This window comes from Protopterus annectens, chromosome 10.part0 (assembly GCF_019279795.1).
Source record: "Protopterus annectens isolate FY-2018-M chromosome 10.part0, PAN1.0, whole genome shotgun sequence".
Classification (NCBI taxonomy): domain Eukaryota; kingdom Metazoa; phylum Chordata; order Ceratodontiformes; family Protopteridae; genus Protopterus; species Protopterus annectens.
The window spans coordinates 1015186135-1015207547 of record NC_056744.1 but is presented as its reverse complement, the minus strand read 5'-3'; the positions used below and the strand labels follow the sequence as shown (position 1 = coordinate 1015207547).

The 21413-nt window shown below is 38.5% G+C and overlaps 1 protein-coding gene across 2 annotated transcripts; it reads right to left on the bottom strand.

The window, feature by feature from the left end:
* Nucleotides 1-8592: 8592 nt before the first annotated feature.
* LOC122812822 (dynein light chain Tctex-type 5-like) lies at nt 8593-17041 on the bottom strand. 2 transcript variants are annotated; one of them, XM_044084874.1, is made up of 2 exons: nt 16924-17041; nt 8593-9275 (listed from the first exon to the last, which is right to left on the bottom strand). In XM_044084874.1, the coding sequence occupies exon 2, from the start codon at nt 9184-9186 to the stop codon at nt 8617-8619; it is 570 nt and encodes a 189-aa protein (XP_043940809.1). In that variant the 5' UTR covers nt 9187-9275; nt 16924-17041; the 3' UTR covers nt 8593-8616. The 2 variants fall into 2 exon arrangements, with proteins under 2 accessions (XP_043940809.1, XP_043940810.1); XM_044084875.1 differs by lacking the exon at nt 16924-17041 and adding an exon at nt 16119-16225.
* Between the last annotated feature and the right edge of the window lie 4372 nt (nt 17042-21413).

Sequence of the window (21413 nt, the reverse complement as noted above, 5' to 3'; positions counted from 1 at the left end):
ACTCATTGCATGCAACCATAAATGTAACTTCCATGATGTCAAAAACACTCTTGCTAAACTTAATAAGAATCTCAAGTTCCTCATCAAATCAAACAAAGCTATATACCAGATAAAAATAGCCACTCAGGCAAAAGATAACTATAAAGCCTTCTTTAACTATGTTAGAAAACTCAAAACACTGTCCAACACTTAACAGAACTAACATTAAATTATATCACATACTCAGATCCCGAACAGAAATGCATATTTGCTCAGTAATATTGGATAGGTGAACAAATCTAAAAAAAAAATATCCCGTTCTCTGTGGATTGAAGTGTGAAAAAATATTACCCAGAATGTAGGGTGGTTATTGGTAAAGCACATTCAAGTCTAGTGATTAACATATTGATAGTGACTGGCCATTGGGTTTCTGCAGAAAGTAGATATGAAATACTGTGCGTCACCTTATGTTGTTGTTGTAGCACTTTGGAGGTGGTCATTGTGTTGGGCTTGAGAAAGGAAAGATTGCTATCAAGAAGGATCCCCAGATATTTATGTTCAGTAGTGAAAGGGAGCAGTTCTTGTGGAGTCCATGATGCATGAAGATGAATTGCCTGTTAGTTATCTGGTTGTGTCAAAATCATAACTGTAGACTTGTTTGAGTTGATAGTTTCTGATAATAAAGCCTGTTCCAGATAACAGATTAATGAGATATCCGAGCTGCAGTACAGTACTCACTTGTTGTGCCTACTTATGATAAGCAGTGTTTACAACATCAGTGTACAAAGTAATATTAAGAATACCTAAGGGCTGTTATTACACAGGGAATAGAATAATGGGGCTAAAAGAACCTTATGGAATGCCATTGGTGAGATAAACTGTTCATAGGTATATACCAGGCTAATGACCACCAGGGCCTTTACAAGCCTAGCCACACAACCCAACCCACTGGCATCCCCTGGTAATACGTGTGTCTTAATTGGCGGTATGTTTGCTAGGAGGGATATTTTAGTTAGGAGGGCTATGTTAGTTATTAGGTTGCTAAAAGGTTAAGTGGGGGCTATCCCTGTAAGGGAATATTTACTGTTTGCCTCAGCCTACAGGAGACATGAGGGACAGCCTGGGGATGAATTTGAGATTTTCTATACAATGGTCAATGTTTGTTTGAATAGGGTTAGGGATGGACTCTACTTCACATGGATGGGAAACCTATTCCAGAGTATAGGGATCTTTTGAATCATATAGCTGTCTTGCCAGAATGTTCCATTTATGTCACAAGCAAAGTTCAAATCCATGGATCTAGAGTTTCTGGTACTGCTCATTTTGCAGATGAGCAAAAGCTCTATCAGGGCTGGATCGAAGGATGGTTTATATGCCAAGTACAGACTGCCTCTCAACAACCTGTAGGAGACCAAGTACTAGAGAGAGAGAGAGCTCTCAGGAAATCTGTACAGAACAGTGTGTTAATGCCCTGGGTTTTCTTGGTGAAGAACCTCTGTGGGCATTCCAACTATTGCATATGCCTAGTCAGGTACATGCCAAAGGAGGCATTGTAATCAATGATGGGTCTGATAAGGGATGAGTAGAGTGGTACTATAACTTCCTTTGACCTGGATATCATACCCTTATAAGATGAAATACACTGAAGGATTTTCTTACAACCTTGGCTACATATTGGTCAAAGGCCAGATTACTGTCTACTTATGTTCCCAGATCTCTAACTACCGGGTCAATTCTTAGGGTATCTTATAAATGGAGTAATTTGACTAGGTAGATGTTTTTCCAAAAGACATTATAATGCACTTCTTTGTATTGAATTTTAATCCGTGGCTTTGACTCCAGCCATTTATCTGTGTTAGACCCTCTTGCTGGACGGATGGTAGTGTCATGGGGAATTGATGCTAACTCCAAATTAGCAGTCATCTGTGAGCTTGGTGATCCAGAGGCCCTTGACATTTGCCTTCACTTCTGAGAAGTAGGTGCCAAGCAGCAGTGACTCAAGTGCATGTTTCAGGCTACTGAGGAGACAACTTGGAATACTGTCAAGACCATTCAGGCTGTGTTTTTAACCTTAGTGCGTGGGGCTATGAGCTACTCTCTGCTGATAATTGGGGGGAGTATACTGATAGGGATTTTACAAGGGCTGGCAGGGTGGAGTGGGGGGTAAAGTTTGAGATGAATTTGTCAGCCAGTAGATTCGCTATGTCACTTTGCTCAGTGAAGGTGGTACCATTTACTACCAGTTCAGCACACTGTTGTGTGTTACCCTGGAAGTTTTGTATACAGCTGTAGAAAACCTTGTGGCTCCCTTTAGTCGAAGAATTTATCTTGATCACTTAAATGGCCTTGTTGGATTTAATTAGCCCTCTGAGTTTCCTGTTAAGTTTTATTAGCAAGCTCTTGTCATTATGAGAGTTGCTCTTCTGACCTTGGCCATGACTTTTTTCCTTTTGTTATACACCCTGTGAAGATTAGGATTCCACCAGTGTGGTTTGTTTTGGACTTAGTTCCTGTAGGTACAGCTGCTTCCATGCAGCCATTTACATATTTGTATAGCATTAATGTGAATAATTCTGGATAGGGTGTTGTGAACTCTGGGTTGGGTGGGGCGTTGAATTTTGATAAACTGTTGCTTAACAGGATGTAAGTTGCTTTAGAATAGTTTCTAACTGTAACCAATTTTGCCGTATTTTCCAAATTGATTTTTATTCTGAATGAGGCAGCTTTGTAAACCGACCTCACCAGTGTGGATGCGATACCAGGGGAGGAGAAGTTGTTTTGGTTGAAAATAGTAAAGGGTCTGTTTGATAACTCCTAAAACAAGTTAAACATTTAGTTTGCCTTATCCTAAAAACAATGATATATATAGATCAGCTGTGGAAATTGTCACACCATCCTGATTCATTTCATTCTACTTCTATTGCAGTTTACTGTTGAAAAAGGTTTATTTCCTATTACTGAAAGTGCAAATAAGCTGTTCTGCAAATTTATATTTACAGACTAATACAATATCATGTGTCTGCTCCTTCCTACAAAGTATTAAACAGTTGTTACACTGCTGTGCCTACAGATTTTGGACTTTCATCACCATCTACAACCATGAGCAGGCAACAAGAAGCCATCCAAAGCCGTTGATCCCGTAACTGTTTTAATTTAATTTCACTTTAAGTCTTTGTTGAGTGGGTTAGTTCCACAAGGCCAGTATCCTCTTGCAGAGGAGACTTCAGGTGACATTCTTAATGAGTAGGGGAAACTTGCCACGGCATGAGGGGACTTCCCCTACTCATTTTTTGATAAGCACAATAGAATCTTTTACATTCACCTGGTCTACCACCTCAGGCAGATGGGACCTTGGTTGAACATCTTTTCCAAGGGATGGCACACTCAGGAGTGCAGCACCCCACTTATGCTGAACTGCAGTTAATCCAAGTACCTGGTGTGAGAGTAGAATCCACAGCTTTCTGATCTTCCAGCACCAAAGACAAGTGTGCTACCTGTTGAACCACTGACACTGCACTCCATAGTTGCTGTAATTGCGTGCAGCCCTGCAGTAAGATAGAAACTGTTTGCGTAATATTAATCATCCAGAGAATATCGGTTACTGCTTTTGTAGTGATTATAATAAGTACACTGGCAATATTCAGTTCTGAATTCACACATTAGGGTACTCATTGTTCTGGCTTGAGATGGTTGAGGATTTTCAACACAGCTGAGGTTCACTGAATTTCCTGCTCTAAACAGCAGACTGTATAAAGCACTTCTGCCAGTCAAGTAGCAACTGTCTCTACCCCAAATTATTCTGAAATTAAAATTAATAGACTGAGAATGAATAGAGTTTTGTTTGATTTTTTTGTGGGCATTTTATAAAAATGCAAGGTAATTGTTGGTGGATCTGCGTCACAGATTAACAAACACTGTTGAAGCCGGAGACCCACAGAACTACACAACCCATTGTCGGTAAGTCCTATTATAATACATCAGAATATTAAATTAAAATTGGTCATAATTATTTAATATTTACTATTAAACATATATTACCTAATCTAAAAATGCAAATCAATTCATCTGTTTTGAAGATGAAAGCATCACTTCGTCATTCTTTCAATACTTTTTGCATCCTAACATATTCTTTTAGATTAAGCCTGCAAAAAAGAATTAACATGCATGCATTGCATCCAATTTCTTCTATGTCAACGTATTCACAGGTTGGGAAATTTAGCATCAAGACAATTGCTAAAACACTCCACTTTATTAATGCAAAATTCTTGACAATTCCATATTGACAAGGGCAGCTGGGCAGTGAATATTTTAGGGATAAACAGAATGGACAGTTCATACTTTCCGGCCATATTCTGGGGGTCACTAAAGAGATGTGACCACTAATAATCCTGAAATCAGGCTGGTAAAGGCAGCAGGTACTTAATGCTGTACTGTCTCTAAATAGCCAATATGCTAATGAATAATATGTGCTAAATATAAGTACTCTGCACTAGAAATAGTAACAAACAAGGTGTTACCTTAACATCACTTGCTTGTTCAGAGTTCAGTACAGACTGCCATGGGCTCTTAAATGTATGCTGTGTTTACTTGTACATGTTGACTAATGTAACTGCAGACTATGCATCTGTGCTCCATAGTAACAAACCAGGCATAAGGAACATGAAGCAGTATTCAATGCCTGCCACCTAGGGCACGCGTGTTTGAATACTACTATCTTGTTTTTAGCTCCTCCACAGCCCAGGCAGCCCATCTACATCTTCTGACTTACATTAGTGCATCTCTTATTCCCGCTTATAATGCCTTCTTGTTATAGTTGCATGACATGATGTTACAGGAACTAACATGATCCTAATGGACAGAGCTTTTCCCAGAAATATTTTACTTGTGAAACCAACATCTAAAATAAGATAAACACAATGTTTTTTCCCTCTCTTCATTTTGCCTTTAGGGCTGGGAAAAACACCTGTACAGGCATAAAATAGGAGTTGAAGTTATGAAGACAATGGCTTCTGTGGTATTCAAATGTTCTTGTAATCATTTTGTTTAATTTTACTTCTGTACATGTATTTTTTTAAATTGTATAATTTTGTGCCCTGCTGTCTGCCTACCATTTGCGATCAGTTAACCTATTTGTTCCTCATGGGGCGACAGCTGTTTCCAGAACATTCATTCTTCATGAATCAAGAGACAATCATGGAGCCATCATTCCGGCAGCCACTACACCCTATTTGTAAATGCAGCCTAACCCCACCACTTGCTGGTGATGTGAACCCCGCATCACCAGAGAGGAACTGCCCATACCCATTAATACAGAGGCATGGCCTGCTCCTTTACACACCTCCACAAGGGCTACCACAATGGCTTTGGTAGATCCATTCATGCCCCCCCCCCAAGAACCTAGTCCTGAGGGTGTGGCCTACATAACATCCCCTGAAGTGCTAGGGCAACACAAGGGGAGGATACACTACAACCCTCCCTCCCTCCCAGTTGACCGTACCAACATAAGTCACACATCTCTGACCCATCTCTCCCTCCCTTCCTGAGCTGCTAATCAATATCAGATTATCTAGGTCACAGTCAGGGCTTTATCACTCTGTATCACCGAGCTGGGGTCTCAGTACATGCATTTTGTACAAATAAAAAAATCAACTGCTCTGTTATGACATCAGAAGAGAATCACCAATAAGAAACAAATTTCAGTGTTTGAAGAGACTTTCTTCAGAATGTTACAGAATGCATAAGTTGCAGGACCGCAGTACTTTGATTATGCAGAATTGCAGTACTTTGATTCCAACCATTTTTTCTACGAAATAAAAAATTCTGCTGACAAAAAAGTCAGAGCTGTTTTGAAACATATAATAAATGGAAAAGGATACTCTGAGTTGCTGAAGAGTTAAAATTACGTATTTCTTTAAATACATACATATACACACACACATTTTATATATTTTTTCCCCGATCATTATCATAAATTCTATTTGCCAACTGACAGTTTCAGATTTCATAACAGAAATGCAATATTTGAATGCTATATTTAAACTGCTGTATATAGTGGAGACTGCTTTATTTTACTACATTTGAAAAAAACATTATGCTGGAGTAATTCATCTTTCTACCAAAATGATAAAAAACAAGCACTTTTGTTTTATGCAGATCTCACAGAAGTGACACTTGACATCATCATTAATAATAAGAAAAAAAACATTTACAATAGGTAATCACACATTTATTTCATATATTACTACAAGGCAAGGACAATTTCCTAACCTGGCAACAAAGGCTGTACTCCTAAAGTACAAAAAGTGAGGAAGCATGGTTCCTCAATCAAGACAAAGTAATATGAGGGCGTACACCGAAGCCGTTACACTAGTTCCATTTCACAAACCAACCTGCAGTGGCAACAACCCCTTGAAAGCAACAGGCTTGTACCAAATATGCACCTTGCTTGTGTGATGGTGGTGAGAGGTAGATAACAGCACAAGGAAAAATGCATGTCACGAACACCTACCATTGCCCTCTGCTATATCACATACTCGTTGGACAGATGCTTTTCCTTCATTTACTAATTTATACCAAGTAGACTGGGCCTGCGGGTCCTTTTCAGCCATGATTTATTAGAAATCCAAACTGCAAACATAGAGATAAAAAGTGGAAAAACTACAATAATACCAGCAATGTCACCTACATAGAAAAATGGATTAGTTAAAGTAATATTACAAGTACAGACCAGCTGCCAGGTGCAACAAGGCACAGGACAAAGCCTAGAAATAAAACTTAGAAGTGCAAATTGACAGCAGATGTGAAACTTATAGAATAGCTCAAGCATTTTTACTTTATAAGTAATCAGAGTGGATCCCAGCTCATGAAAGATAAGTGTTATAGTCTGGCAAATGACACTAGGAATCCTCCTGTTGGTATCTGTTTGAATATGTCAATTTGGAAGGACATCCCTTTATGCTGTTTTACTTCATGGAAAACAGAGTTCCTTAGCACATAAGTGCTGCTACATTTGCAGACTGGTCTACCACAAGCACACAAACCCCAGACACTCAAAGACAACCATCTGTCTGCCAGGGACTTCAGCATTTTGTAGACTGCAAAGGTTGATGCCAGTTCTCACACTCTTAACACTTCAGTTTTGCAGGGTGTGGCAGCCATGCAGGCTATCATACCTTTCTTGAACATATTTGAGTATGCTATGTGTAGGAACCATGGGGAGACAGTGGTAGGGGGTGGAGAGTGTAGCTAAGGTTTTTAGACAGCAACCAGGATGATTTAGGTTTAGAGACTGTGAGAAGCATTTAGAGTTAGGGAACAGAAGGGGAGTTTTAAGTTTAGGAGCAGGAGGGGTAGTTTTAAGTAAGGGAGAGGGAATTAAGTTATAGATTCAGGAAGTGACCAGGGACTTAAGGTTTAGGGAAGGGAGTGGAGTATTAATATCAGGGAGTGATCAGGGAGTTTAGGTTTGAAACTAAATGACAAAATGTCAAGATGCATTTGTGATTACAGAAAAACATTTACAAAATGATTTACATTTTAATTCAGAATATATGCATCTTCATTTGTCTGCTGTGTGATTCTGACCAAGTCAGTTAACCAGACAGTGCTGCCAGGTCATTTCAGAAAAGACACAATAGCTCTTGGCGGGTTTACCCACTCAACACATGAATTAAAAAAATACAGATGGACTTCTACCAATATGCCTAGATGAGCTGAGATACTCACACCATAGATACACTGAAACTACAGTCCACAATCCAGTAAAATAAACAGTGTAAATGTTCATAGGTTCATATTTTGGTACTAAGCTATCAGTCCTAGGGCCTATACAAGCCTAGCCATAACAATTCCCTGGCTATTTCTTCCCACACTATTTACTTCCCTAGACCAGACTAGCAGGGCGACTGACGTGATCCCCGGGGGTGAATTTCCTTTTTCCCCATCCAATCATCAAGGTTCCTTTTGAAGAGGGCCACAGAGACACTCTGCTTGACATGTATGGGCAGTCTATTCCAGAGTCTACTGAGTCTCTGGGTCAAGAACATATCCCTCCAGCATGTTTTGTTTATTGTGATAACAAGGTTTAGATCCCTGCAGCGTGTGGCTCTGAGGGATTGGGATTTCTTTAAGTGTAGCATGTCCATCAGCTCTGGGTTTGACATGGCCTTGTATGTTAAGCAGAGATCACCTCTGAGTAGACGATATGTGACAAGAGTATAGCTGGAGTTTTTTTAAGGCAGTCAGCATAGGGCATCTGCTTCAGGCCTGTGATTCTTTTAGTGAGGTATTTCTGCAGCCTTTCCATTTGTTGCAGATGTCTTGAGACGTACATACCAAATGGGGCGTTGTATTCTATAATGTGTCTAATGAAGGATGAGTACAGTGCAACAATGACCTCCCTTTTTTCTGGATGTTAACATGTTTTCTTAGATTACACCTGCCATTTAGTTTAATGTTTGACATTATAGGGTGTTTTTGCAGACTGATGAACACATGAAAACAGACCACACATGGGGTGCAGGTGAAGCACAAAGCAAAATCAAGACCATCCTTCATAACTGTCTATACATTGTCTTTCCATACTCCTGTAATGACAAAATACATGCCCATTGACACATGAGATACGTTTTTTTTTTATCACTCACAGTATACTGCATAGACAATACATAGTGCAAAAAGTGAACTGTTCCTAAAGCAATATTCTGCAAAAGTGTCACACGCACTGCTCCATATGCTGCGACTACAGCACATTAAATCACCTTGCTGTACCATCCCCAGCACAACAAAACATACCAGTTTATATCTTGAAAAATGAAGTTCTCGTATCTCTTGTCTCACTGTGTCTGCCAACTGCACTGTCAGGCCTGGTGCCAGTTTGGGGTCATACTGCTGATTTGCTAGTTGACTCTCTAGTAATTCCTTCAGCATAGTGTTTGCTGCTCTGGCTGAAAATGCCCTTTCAGGCTGTGGCTGGTAGCTGCACTCTTCTGCCACACTACCTGCTGTGATAGCTCGCCTTGGACTGTGGCAATTGCTGGCCCCAGTAGCAAGTCGTCCAGTGGCACTAGCTTTGCTTTGAAGGCAGAGGCTAGATGAGCATTTCTTGCTGTTCCTGCCATGTCTAACATGCTTTCTCTTGTTTTCTTTATGGGCAGAGACATTAGAATTGTAACCCAAAGACTCCTTCTCTTCTTTCCGACAGTTCATTGCTTGAATTTGGATTGCTTTTGAACCGTCTGTGCTGTTTGCTTCCTTGAAGTCAGGCAGATTCCCTGGTAGGTGATGTCAGACTTCACCTAAAATGTAGATCAACAAAATACAATGTAAGAAGAAAATTCAGTCACCTATGTTAACTTTCAGTGTGAGGGTGGAAATAACTTTGAATTAATGTACGGAAACTTTCAAATTCTACACAACACCGTATTTCTCAAGTTTCTCTTCTCTGATCTGAATGGATTAAAACAATAATTGTTTTAATGTTCAGTACTCTGAATTATGGATAGGAATAATGAACATTAAAACAACTATTCACAATAACTATATATGCCTGTGTATATCAGCACCTTTGTTACCTGGAGGCCCATATCAAGAAAATCTCGATTTGCACATAATAGTAGTCTACAAAGATGCCTTCCTGAACTACTGCTAAACAGCATTAATGTCTAGATATTGACAACTTTAGTGTTATTTCTGCCTTGTAATACATTAAGCCAGTGAACACTTACTAGCAAGTAAAGAGCAACATGCAGCTATCCTTGCAGCTATCCTTTTCTGTGTTGATCCTTTAAAAAAGATGTCATAAAATACTGGCTTACAGATTAACTGTTTGGAGTAAACCCTATTAATTTTACTGTATAATAAAACAAAGCAACAAATGTACACATGCATTTGTTTGTGTCCATGCATTTGTAGTTCAAACAGAAAGTACTGTTCACAACATGCAAATGTAAGCACCACATCTCAGTTATTCAGTGTAACAAATTATGGCTGTAAATGTACTCCACATAATCTGTAAATAGATGATTCTCCCCTGTGATGTTGTATTTTTTAACAATATCTTAAAACTCTTTCTTTTGTCCTGTAAAATCGACTAATTAAGCGAAGCACCTGCTGCTCGCAAATAATCGACTGCAAGATTATGTATGAATATATCTCAAGCAAGCAACAATACCCTACAGGGTGTGTGTTTGTCTTTCGGCTTTTCCCGGTTAGGGGTCGCCACACTAGAACTCCGGTCCGCTAATGACTGGCAGTAGATTTTCACGAACGCTGAGGTACCAGCTCGACGTCCAACCTTCAACGAAGGCACGCCCATTTACGCATGTTTTTCGAACGCCCACCCAACCACGAGGAGGACATGCAGACTCCACACAGAAGGCACTCCCCGCACTCCAGCCAAGAATCGAACGGGAGAACCTCTTGCTGTGAGGCAACAACACTACCGCTGTACCACCACGGATTTTGTGTGTTACTGTGTAAATAATGCTCCAACAGGCCTCTACACCCCTGGAATGGCATTATTTATGCAATAACACTCACCCTGTGGGGCATTATTGCACTTAGAGAATGAACTTAAATTGTTTTGTATTTTGTTAATCACTGTATGTATATTTTTGATGTAAAATAGTTCCTCTGCCTATTGTTTCAAACTTGCTGTAGTATATGCTGGCAAATCATTGCTTGTTTGAAGTCGCTGAATAACTAGTTACATTTAAGTTTCAGACTTTATCATAGCTCTCAACTAACCAGGGACAAATCCAGAAGTAATCAGGGGTACCTAAAATATCAGTTCTGTTAACCTGTACAGAATGTGAATTAATATATGTTTTCTGAAGTAAACAGTTTGCAACCCTATTTAGTATTATTATGTATAATTCACCATCTTTTTTCCAAAAGTCACCAGTTTTAGAAGGGATTAAAGGAGGCAGAGCTAAAATGTGAGTCAAAATCAGGGGTGTCCCTGAGGTGACAGATATGAACATCATATCCTCCAGAAAATGCATGTTAACATAAATCCTGTTACTATAGCAACTTTCTAATTTTTATAAGAACAATACTTAAAATCTGTCCCTTTTTTTAGTCTTTGTCCCCCAATTATTTTAGGCTTTATCCAGATATATTGGGCTAAGAAGTTGAGAGGTATGCATACCTCTTAATTTTAAATGTGCTGCACCCACTACTTGATCGATCTCTCTCTCTCTCTCTCTCACACACACACACACACACACACACACACACACACACACACACACACTTCTGCTTTTTTGCACACAACCACCCATACACGCACACATGGACTCAAACATAAACAGACTCCTACATGCACACACACACATATACTACTATTTTTTAATTAACCATTTGTTTTAATTTTACACTTGTTTCGCAAAAGCGCTTCTTAACATGTGCAAAATAACAGCTCGATGGATAACATTTTCATGCATGCATACACACACACAGACAAACACATGCACACTTTTCTTTCTTTTTTTGTTTCTTTTAATTTTATACTTGCTAAACAGCAAAATTGCTGCTTAGCAAGTCTAAATTATGGTGACAGTTAACTCTGTTACAGCCCGAGCTCCATGGCAGCTAAACAAGCTGCCACAAAGCAGCAGATTCTGTCAGTGGGCATCATCTGTACATTAACACCCTGCTGAAGAATGGTCGTCCTCCAATAAGATTGGTGATGTACAGGTTTCCCATTTTTCTAACTGTCAATAACCTACAGATAAGCCTTATTGCTTCTGTAGAACAGGATTTCAGGACAGAGTAATGCTCAGTTAGGAAATGCCATTCTTCTATTACAGTCATCCAGGGTTAAGAACCAATTTTTCAGGCTAGCAGCTAACTGATTAGTGATGAAAAAAGTTTTGTGATATGGTATACTTCTCTGTGACAAGGGCTTGTAATGAAAAATGAAAAAAAAAAAAAAAAAAAAAATTCAGACTCTGCACTATGTCACTTCCCCAGTTTTCCAAAAGTTTTTTTGTTCTCCACTCCACAGCATATTGTCTGATTAAACTCCTCTAACACATTGCATTATGGACAAAAGAAACCAAGGAGCTGCAACGTAAAATAAAGAAAGAAACATGGCTGGAAAACCATCTATCCCAAGTATGAGAATAAAGAAGGTACAAAGACATTAATAAAACTCATTTTAATCAAAACACAGGAGATATGCAAATTGCCCATGAAAAAAGAGAAAGGCTTTAGTACTCTAGCTTAATAACTTGGAATAACATGCAGGTTTTAATGCATTCAAGGCAACGACATGAGACACAGGTTTCACTACTTCTCCTCATCACCATCCTTTAAGTAAAAATGATCTAATTTACAGTAATGGCCCTGTTGACAGCAGGTGCACATACTCTCAAGAGTTTAAGGGAATGTCAATGGTTTCTGTTTGCAGCCCTTATAACTAATACATTAATTATATAAACAAGCAATATATTTATCTGCATTTCCATACCAAAGTCAATCCTAACAGACAAAAAAGAAAGAAAAATACTCAAATCTAAATCTTTATCATACCAATATAATTAAAATGTAATGTTAAACTTTGTTCATTTCATAGTTTTAGTTATAGTTTATTTAGTTTTATTTTAATTTATAGCTGGAAACTGATCATTTCTGCCATTTTCTGATTGTGTATCAATGAATTTCATTTCTGAGGAATGGATTTAGGTTGCCAGTATTTTTGGTGGGATATGTATGTATGCAAGTATTCTGTGTGTGTTTGTGCGTATTGTAAAGAATTAATGTGGTTTTCTTTATACTGAAGAAGAGGTGTAGATAACATCTCTCTTCACTTTTTTTAAATTGTATTTACATTTTTCTGTTAAATTCAAATTTGGGTACAGGGCTGTTCTGGGTTCAATGAGGTGTTTGTGTGTGCGTGTGTGTGTGTGTGTGTGTGTGTGTAGGTGATGGTGAACAAATGATGGCAATAAATGTCTGATAATCTGGGAAGGATGGCAAATACATGTCATCTATATAGTAGATCAGATAAACATATCTGTCACAGTTCATTATACATATATGCATATTTGTATTTGTGCGTGTTATTATCAAGGTGAAAGAAATTAGACATTTTCAATCAAATGCAGTATGTGTGTGGAAATATTTTAAAGGTACTTTTCTGCTTTGTGCTTTACTACCAGCTAGTTGTATGACAAATCTTACGTCATTCCCAAAATTCTAAGTGAACTGCACAGAGCAAAGGCAATGATGAGACACGATATGATAATAACAGAGTTAGGATTAACTCAAGACGTCTTGTGGTTTCTGACCCGAGCATCGGTATTAGTTCTTTGACTTACATACACTTTCTCAGTAAAGTCAGAACAAACCTCTGAATCGATAAAGGAACCAATGTAGCAAACAGCAAAATAGTGAAGAAAAAGGCAAACTGGTTCCATCACAGCACTCTTTAATAGCAACACAACAAGGTACGCACTTTCATGGATTACATCCGCTTCCTCAGACCAAAATATTAAAGCTCAAGTCACATGTTTAAAGATGATGTGACTTGAGTTTTAATATTTTGGTCTGAGGAAGCGGATGTAATCCGTGAAAGCGCTTACCTTGTTGTGTTACATACACTTTCACCTACTCTGTAAGCTACAGTCTATGGAAGACTTACTGAAAAAGAAAGTAAAATTAGATTTATTTTGTTTTTCAGTACCTTGTTGATATACCAGTACATTGTGCCCTTCTGACTCCATAAAACTAAACTGTTTTTTTCTAGTGATTGAATGATTGAATTAAGATGAATATATGGCATACATCCAAAACCATTTTGATTAGAAAAAAAGGTCAGGTCTACAGCAGGTGGAGTTTTTTTTTACAAGGACTGAATAAATGTTAGCATTAACATTAGCTCTCTGCTCTTTTGGCCCTAGTATCAGAAATAGAAAGTGGGTACATTTAGTGGACAGCCTCATCGTACAAACCAGAATATGAAACAAAATAGAATACTATAAAACTGAAAGGAGAAGTTAGAAATTAATCAAAAAATCTGGTGGATGAAAAGATGTAGCTTTTCATCTTGAATTTATGCCACGTTCTCATTTGCATTTTGTGTGTAACAATTGCCCAGAATTACCATCTGTTGTAGGAACACAACTAAGTGTGAGAAATATGGTAAATAGTACAATCAACACACTGTTTGCCACCTCTACTGACATAAAGACTATGAACCAGGTAATCCGAGTTTACTTACTGGCTCAGGCACCTGCTAAAAATCATACAGGATAGAGAGGAGTGAAGGGGCTTGGCTCTCTCAGATGGAGAGATGGAGCACATATCCAGGATTGACAACATGCACCAATTTCCCCTAACAGTGACTGGGGAAACCTGCACAGTTTGCTCATTCTTAAAAGTACAATCATTTACAAACAAAAGTCATTCATGTAAAAGAATGGCAGTCCTGCACTACATTCACTTGCATGTCTTCTTGGCAGAATGTTGGGCATGCACAGAACGTTAGGGACCCCCCCCCCCAATGGCTCCTCTCAGTCAATGCTTGCTCTTGTGAAGAACAAATGGGCCAGTTAGGTGATGGTAGGCAAGCAGTAGGAGACCAAAAATGTCAAGCCCCCCCCCCCCCAATAAATAGAATATTTAGGGGATCAGTCATGGAATTCTACAGATTGCTCCTCTGATAATCTGAGCAGACCAGTAGCAAATTGTCCAGTGATAGTGTGGTTTATTATTAAGTAGTAACATTGGGAGGACAAGGGCATACGTCTCCAATGATACACTCATGGTGCACTGTTCTGTACTTGTTACTGATTTCAGCAGATTGTGTATTTCACTGCAGTGCTGCTCCACATTGCATACACTGCTCAGTGCAGTTTCTCAGCTACATCGAAGAGAATGGCAGCAACAAACTACAAACAAAGCCATCTTCAAGTGTCAATGACCAACTGTAAACAACTGTTCCCCTTGCCTCTTTTGTTGTGGTTGTGTCTTTCAGCTTTTCCCGGTTAGGGGTCACCACAGCGGAACTCCAGTCCACTAATGATCGGCAGTAGATTTTTATGTACCAAGTTGCCAGCTCTGACGCACAACCTTCAACGAAGGTACGCCCATTCACGCATGTCTCCACACAGAAGACACTCTAGCTGAGAATCGAACCGGACAGCATCTCACTGTGAGGCGAAAATGCTACCGCAGCCGGAAAATATACAGCTGACCAAACAAAGTTACAGAAAGAAAAACAAGTGAGTTTTAATTTGCAAGAATTTACTGAAGCAAATGAAGTGAACAACTGTAATTATTGTCATTATCTGCTGACTGAAATGTGTCACTGTTGTTGGAAAAAATAACACTATGGCGTTGAGACACAAGGAATGCTTTGTCCAAAATAAGGATCTCCCAGGAAGTGAGGGATAATTTGAAAGCTGTGCATACTTCTGTACCACTTACTTAACCTGCAGAATTAGGAAAGCACAGAAATTTTTAAAACATAGTTACTAATACTACTGAACATAAAGTTAAAAACTAGAAACACTTAAAATTGATTTTTTTGAAGTGAAAAGCATCACAACTATAACAGTCTTTATTTGTTTACTGTAATCTAGTCAATACTTCTAGCAGGAATACGCAAAAATCTTATGCCACAAACAGGGACGGAGGTCATCTTTCAGTCACTCCAGATGCCCTCTTACGAATGCTTTTGCTTGTGGTTACAGCTCAAAACATAGCTGTGGATCTTGAATCTGTAAAATGTGGAATACCACCCCTCATAATGTAGAATAAATGGGCAAAATGCGGAACACTTACTGCTTATTATCAAATTCAATGGTCAAAATGACTTACTTTATCCTTTGATTAATTACTACGATTCAGTATTATTTACCATGAATATTATTTAAAAAAAGCTATCACTAAATGTGTGACAGACCTTTTCAATGTGGAACAATGAGAAGCATAGACTTTTTAAGTCTCAAAATGAGGTACGTTCCTCGCAATGTACATGCACAGCCTCTTAATTCTTTGTTACATTTCTACGTGGACTGTAAGAACTAATTAATCTTTAAATCTGTAAGACGCAGAGAGATGCCTCCCTATATACGAAGTCACCGATGCTGTATGCTATTTCTACTACTGAAATAAAACGCATAAATACTCACTCCTCTTGCCTCTCCTGCGTGAAAATTAGCACGAGTGTTGAGTTCCCACTTGTAAATGCAGGTTATCTGATACGGCCACCAAGGCATTAACCTAGAATTTATGGCCCAGGATTACTGCTGACCCCAGCAAAACGGTAATGATTTACAAACATGGTGACGAGAGGCAGGGAATAAACCTAACATAACCAAATACTGTTCCGTGATTATTTAAACCTTAGCTGTCCACATCTTAAGACAAGAATTCTGGGAAAAAACAACAATAACGGGAGGAAAGGGCACCAAAAGAGGGACAACATTTAAACAGTGATCTTATAAACTTAGAAAGTTACTACAAAAAGTGTGTTTTCGTGCATTTCTCAAACGACTGTCATTTTAGTGACTTCAGTCGTCGCTGATTTGCCAGAAAACCACAAATTTTAACAGGAACCCACCAAAATACCAGCAAAAATTTGGAGTCTACGAAAATCTGGACAGTTGAGAGGTATTAAACATTGTGGAAACATTATTTCTTGTTTCACAGAGCCTTCGCTCAGGGCTAAGGTACAAAGGAGGCAACGCCAAAAATAATATGGTTCCAATTCTGAAACACTTTAATAGATATAAAATTACAATTATGCAGTTGTAATGTACTCAGCCACTCTGCGTCAGAGGGTGTCACTGTTTCATTAAAGAAGAATCCGATAGGGCTGCTTAAAAATGAACACAAAACACATCCCTTCTCCATCTCTCGAGCTACTGCAATTTATGACGACGGCTGCTGAATGATGATGGGGTACAACGCAGACCTAGAGATTAATTCGCTTACCTTTTGGAACTGAATTACAGCTTCCTGGGACTGTCTAGAAAATATACTGCATGTAGTACTCCCTCGTGCACTGTTGTTCTCTGGGCTCTAGGCTCGAGAGTCCTCGGGACGTTTTGCGGGAGAACTTATGTATGTCTCCGCACCCCCTGTCACCTGCTTCATCACCGTAAACACTTCCCGCCAATCAGCAGCTAGAATTCAAGCAATTACTGAGGGTAGCGCTAGTTAATATTTGACTAAGTTTCAACTATTTAATGAATTAGCTTTTAACAGTCACTAACAAGTTAACCTGAATACTGCCAAGTAATGTATTTTAACAGTACCAACAGGTTAACCTGATCACTGCCAATGCCAACTACAGTCTTCGAAGGGACAGTTAATTGTCACTTCAAGCAATACACTTAAAATAAAAAAAAACTTTTGGCAGATTTTTTTTTTTCATATAATAGTCATACATGTGACCCCAAATCAGGCAATACTGGGGGGACACTAGACAAGATGGAACTTTAATTATTACTCTAAATATTTTTTCTTCTAATATAAACATTAATAGAATAAGAGTTTTGCAGCAGGAAAGAAGTATAGGTAGAGTTACCACCTGTCTCACTTTGCGAGGGACAGTCCCTCTTTGGGCAGTTGTGTCCTGACAAAAAATTTAAAAAATGGCAAATGTCCTGAGATTTTAGGACAAAATTATTTCCTATATTTTATGTAATAGTTGCATAAAACAGTTATTCTATATCTAAAATACCTAAATGCTATAAGAAACAGAATAAGCAACTAAAATGCTACAAAGAATAAGCTTTTATTTAGGCAAAAAAGTTAAGTTCTATCCTTTGTACTGACCGTGGGTATGTGTCGGCCTGTAAAATCGGATGTTTGTACCGAAAATGTCCCACTTTGGCCATTTGAAAAGGTGGCAACCCTAAGTATAGGTGAGGGAAAGCTAGATGACAGGGGTATGAAATAAAAAAGTTTGTAGAACAGCTTTTGAAGAATTAAGATTAATATATATGAGGCATAACACTACACAGCTATTAACCTAACTCACAAAAGAACAACAACAAAAAAAAAAAAAATGAACTGAGGGAAGCTTTGAACCCTGTACCCCTGGCACAGAAAGCAAACCAATCAACTATATAGAGGGTTAGCTCTCTAAGTTAGTGCTGGACATCAAATGTATCCTTTAAAAATTGTTATACGTGACTTAAATCTAAGCTTCAAACACTACACTGTTGGTTCAGCAAACATCTCGTTAAAAACACCTTAGCCCATTATGCTACACAGATGGTCTGAATAACATGAAGTATAAAACTCTAATGTACGGTATTACTGATTGTAATAATCTGTTAGTTATGAGGGAAAGGGCAGGGATAAGGCAAAATCAGGGACGTCCTATAAATTCAAGGACAATTGAGGGCAGTGGGGTTGTGTCTATTTGGGGAGGATTGCTATTCCTCTGTAGGGCTCATGACGTCAGTACAAACCTGGGAAGAACACTAGATGGCACCAGAGAGATTTTTGCGTCCGGGGTGGTGCAGCAGTTAGCGTTGCCACCTCACAGCAAGAGGTACTCAGGTTCTATCCTCGGCTGGGGTGCCTTCTGTGCGGAGTCTGCATGTCCCCCCAGTGGTCGCATGGGTTCCCTCCGGGTGCTCCGGTTTCCTCCCACATTCCAAAGACATGCTGTAGGTGGATTGGAAACTCTAAATTGGCCCTAGGTGTGAGTGCATGCATGTGTGTGCCTTCTGTGGAAGGTTGGGTGCCGGGCTGGCAACTCGACACTGTAAAGCTCCACTGCCAATCATGAGCGGACAGGTGACCCCCTGTAGTGACCCCTAACTGGGAAAAGCCAGAAGAAGAAGAACTTGTACAGCAAAATGCAAATCACTCAGCCCAGAAAGAATTGCATCCAAATGAAGGTGTTATTTTAGACCTGTTAATCAAGTAAAAATTATAATGAGGATAAAACTTCTCATTTAAAACTGATATATGATTATTTAATGATGCAAAATTCTAACATTTGGAGTTTGGAATAAATTATAACAACTGACCCGTAACTAAACAATGTTCTGCTGAGAATAAGGTTATCTGTACGCATTAACTCGTTCCTTCATTTTCTGATACAAGCTTTATCGAGTTCGTACCGCTCTACCTCTTTGTGCAAGACATCTGGACAATAATGGGGACAAAGACCGAAAAATTGACAGATTTTAAATATTGCTCTTATAAACTTAGAAAGATGCTATTTTTAACAGGACACGTGTTGACATGCATTTTTTAAGGGAAAAGTCTGAAACTCAAACTTGTGTCATTATTTAGTGACATCAGTCCTCATTTTTGAAGGAAAAAAGTCTGAAACTCAAATCTATGTCATTATTTAGTGATATAAATCCTCAGGGATTTGTTAGAAAATCACAAATTTTATGAGGAACAGATGGAAAACATGGGCCAAAAATGTAGACATTCTGCAAAAATCTGGACAGTTAGGAGGTATGATCCAGTTCTAGACAGTAATTTACACACACACACACACACACACACACACACACACACACACACACACACACACACACACACACACACACACACACACACACACATATATATATATAGAGAGAGAGGGGGAGAGAGAGAAAGAGAAAAACTTATTTTATTTATTTATTTACATTTGATTACCAGGTACTGTCCGACTGGGCCAGAAGCCCGTTTTCAGTGGAGAACTTTGAAACCCACCTCCCATTACACAGCAAAGACAAAACTGACCCATAAACCATCCTTTCGAGGTGCCACCAGGTACACGCCATGTACATCCCCGCACACTTTTTAAGAAATAATTTATATAGTTTGGAAGTGAGAAATGCTAGAACTGTAGTTTAAAAAACTGGTATACTTATTATTATTATTATTATTATTTTTGCGTTATTACCTTAGAAACTGATAATTTGCTTCAGAGTATCCAGTTGTCTATTTTTCTCAGCCCATTGTTAAGATCCGCTGTCCAAAAACATGGACTGGGTTTAATTGTGCCTATGCAACTGCAGCCTAGGTGTGAGTCAGCACCATGCAGCAGCAATCACCACCATGCACTGTAAGAACTCTTTTTTTTCCCCCCAATGGAATAAGAAGCAATGTTTCTGAGAGTTGCTTCTGTTTCTGCAAACTGCATTTGTTCTGGGCTACCTCTCAAATGTCCCTGATTTTCAGAAACAACCCTGATTTTGACTCAAATTTTAGCTCTGTCCCTCTTAATCCTTCCTAAAACTGGTGGCTTTTTGAGAAAGAGTGGTGAATTACATTTAATAAATAATGACATTTATTAGCATTATATACATCTTTTACTTCAGAAGATGTATATTAATTCACATTTTCTTATCCTGTCAATGTCTCAAGTTGTATAGTACTAATATTTTGAAAGTGTCCTTGAATTTCCTTGATTATTTCTGAATTTGTCCATGATTCTGTTGAGATTTGTTTCTTATTTGCTGTGAGTTATGATCCAAATTGCTGGGATACATTTACTAGGTACATATTTGCCTCTTTTCAGAGACAACCAGGAAGCAGTGTCTTATTAAGTGATTTGCTTAGACACACTGTTACAGTAAGCAAATAAAAAATAAAAAGAATTATACCTATGGAACCAGGATGACACTAGTTAGTAGCTTATAGGCTTATTTTTTCACAAACTGAAGCCATGTATAAATGGAGATAGCTAGTGAAATACAATTTACCATTCTTTGAGAAGTGTCCAATCAAAAGAAAAGACTACGCTCTAAACAAAATAAAACAAAATAAAAAAATTCTTCATCTCAAAGTGTATTTCACCCCTATAAAATTACCCCCCATATCATAGGATCATAGGAGGTTACTAGGCTATCAACCTGGAGGTAATTTCAAGCTTAGCTGTTTTATCCCAATGTAATACTATAGATACTCTAGTCAATACCCAGGATTGTATGGGCAGGAACATCAAGGGTAAATACACTGTATGTGATTTTGCAATAAATTTGGAGTATCTAATCCATCGTCAGGTTTTGGGAGATGGAAGGAAATTGAAGTACTGCAGAAAATTCTTGCCAACAGGTGGATATCTTGCAAATTCCACAAAGACGGTCCCAGGAAGTGATAACTGAATAAACAGATCCTGAAGCTGTGAGGTAGAAACTTAACTCTTGTGCATCCTTTAGTAAGCTTATGACTTTGATGCAGAACAGCATCTTCACATTCATTACAGTAATATTATTAGCAGCTGTGTTTGTACTGTAGCTGCTCGTTGCATCTCTGTGATTTATGAGTGTACTAAATTACAAACTAATGCTGGATTTAACAGCGTAAGTAAATAAAAATTAACATAATTTTTCAAACAGTGAGCAAATTTATATCAATAAACATAATATAACATACCCACCTACCTTATTAGAAACAATTTATGCACTTTATTTATTAATTCATTGACTCATTCATTCATTTATTCATTCATTTTGTTAAAC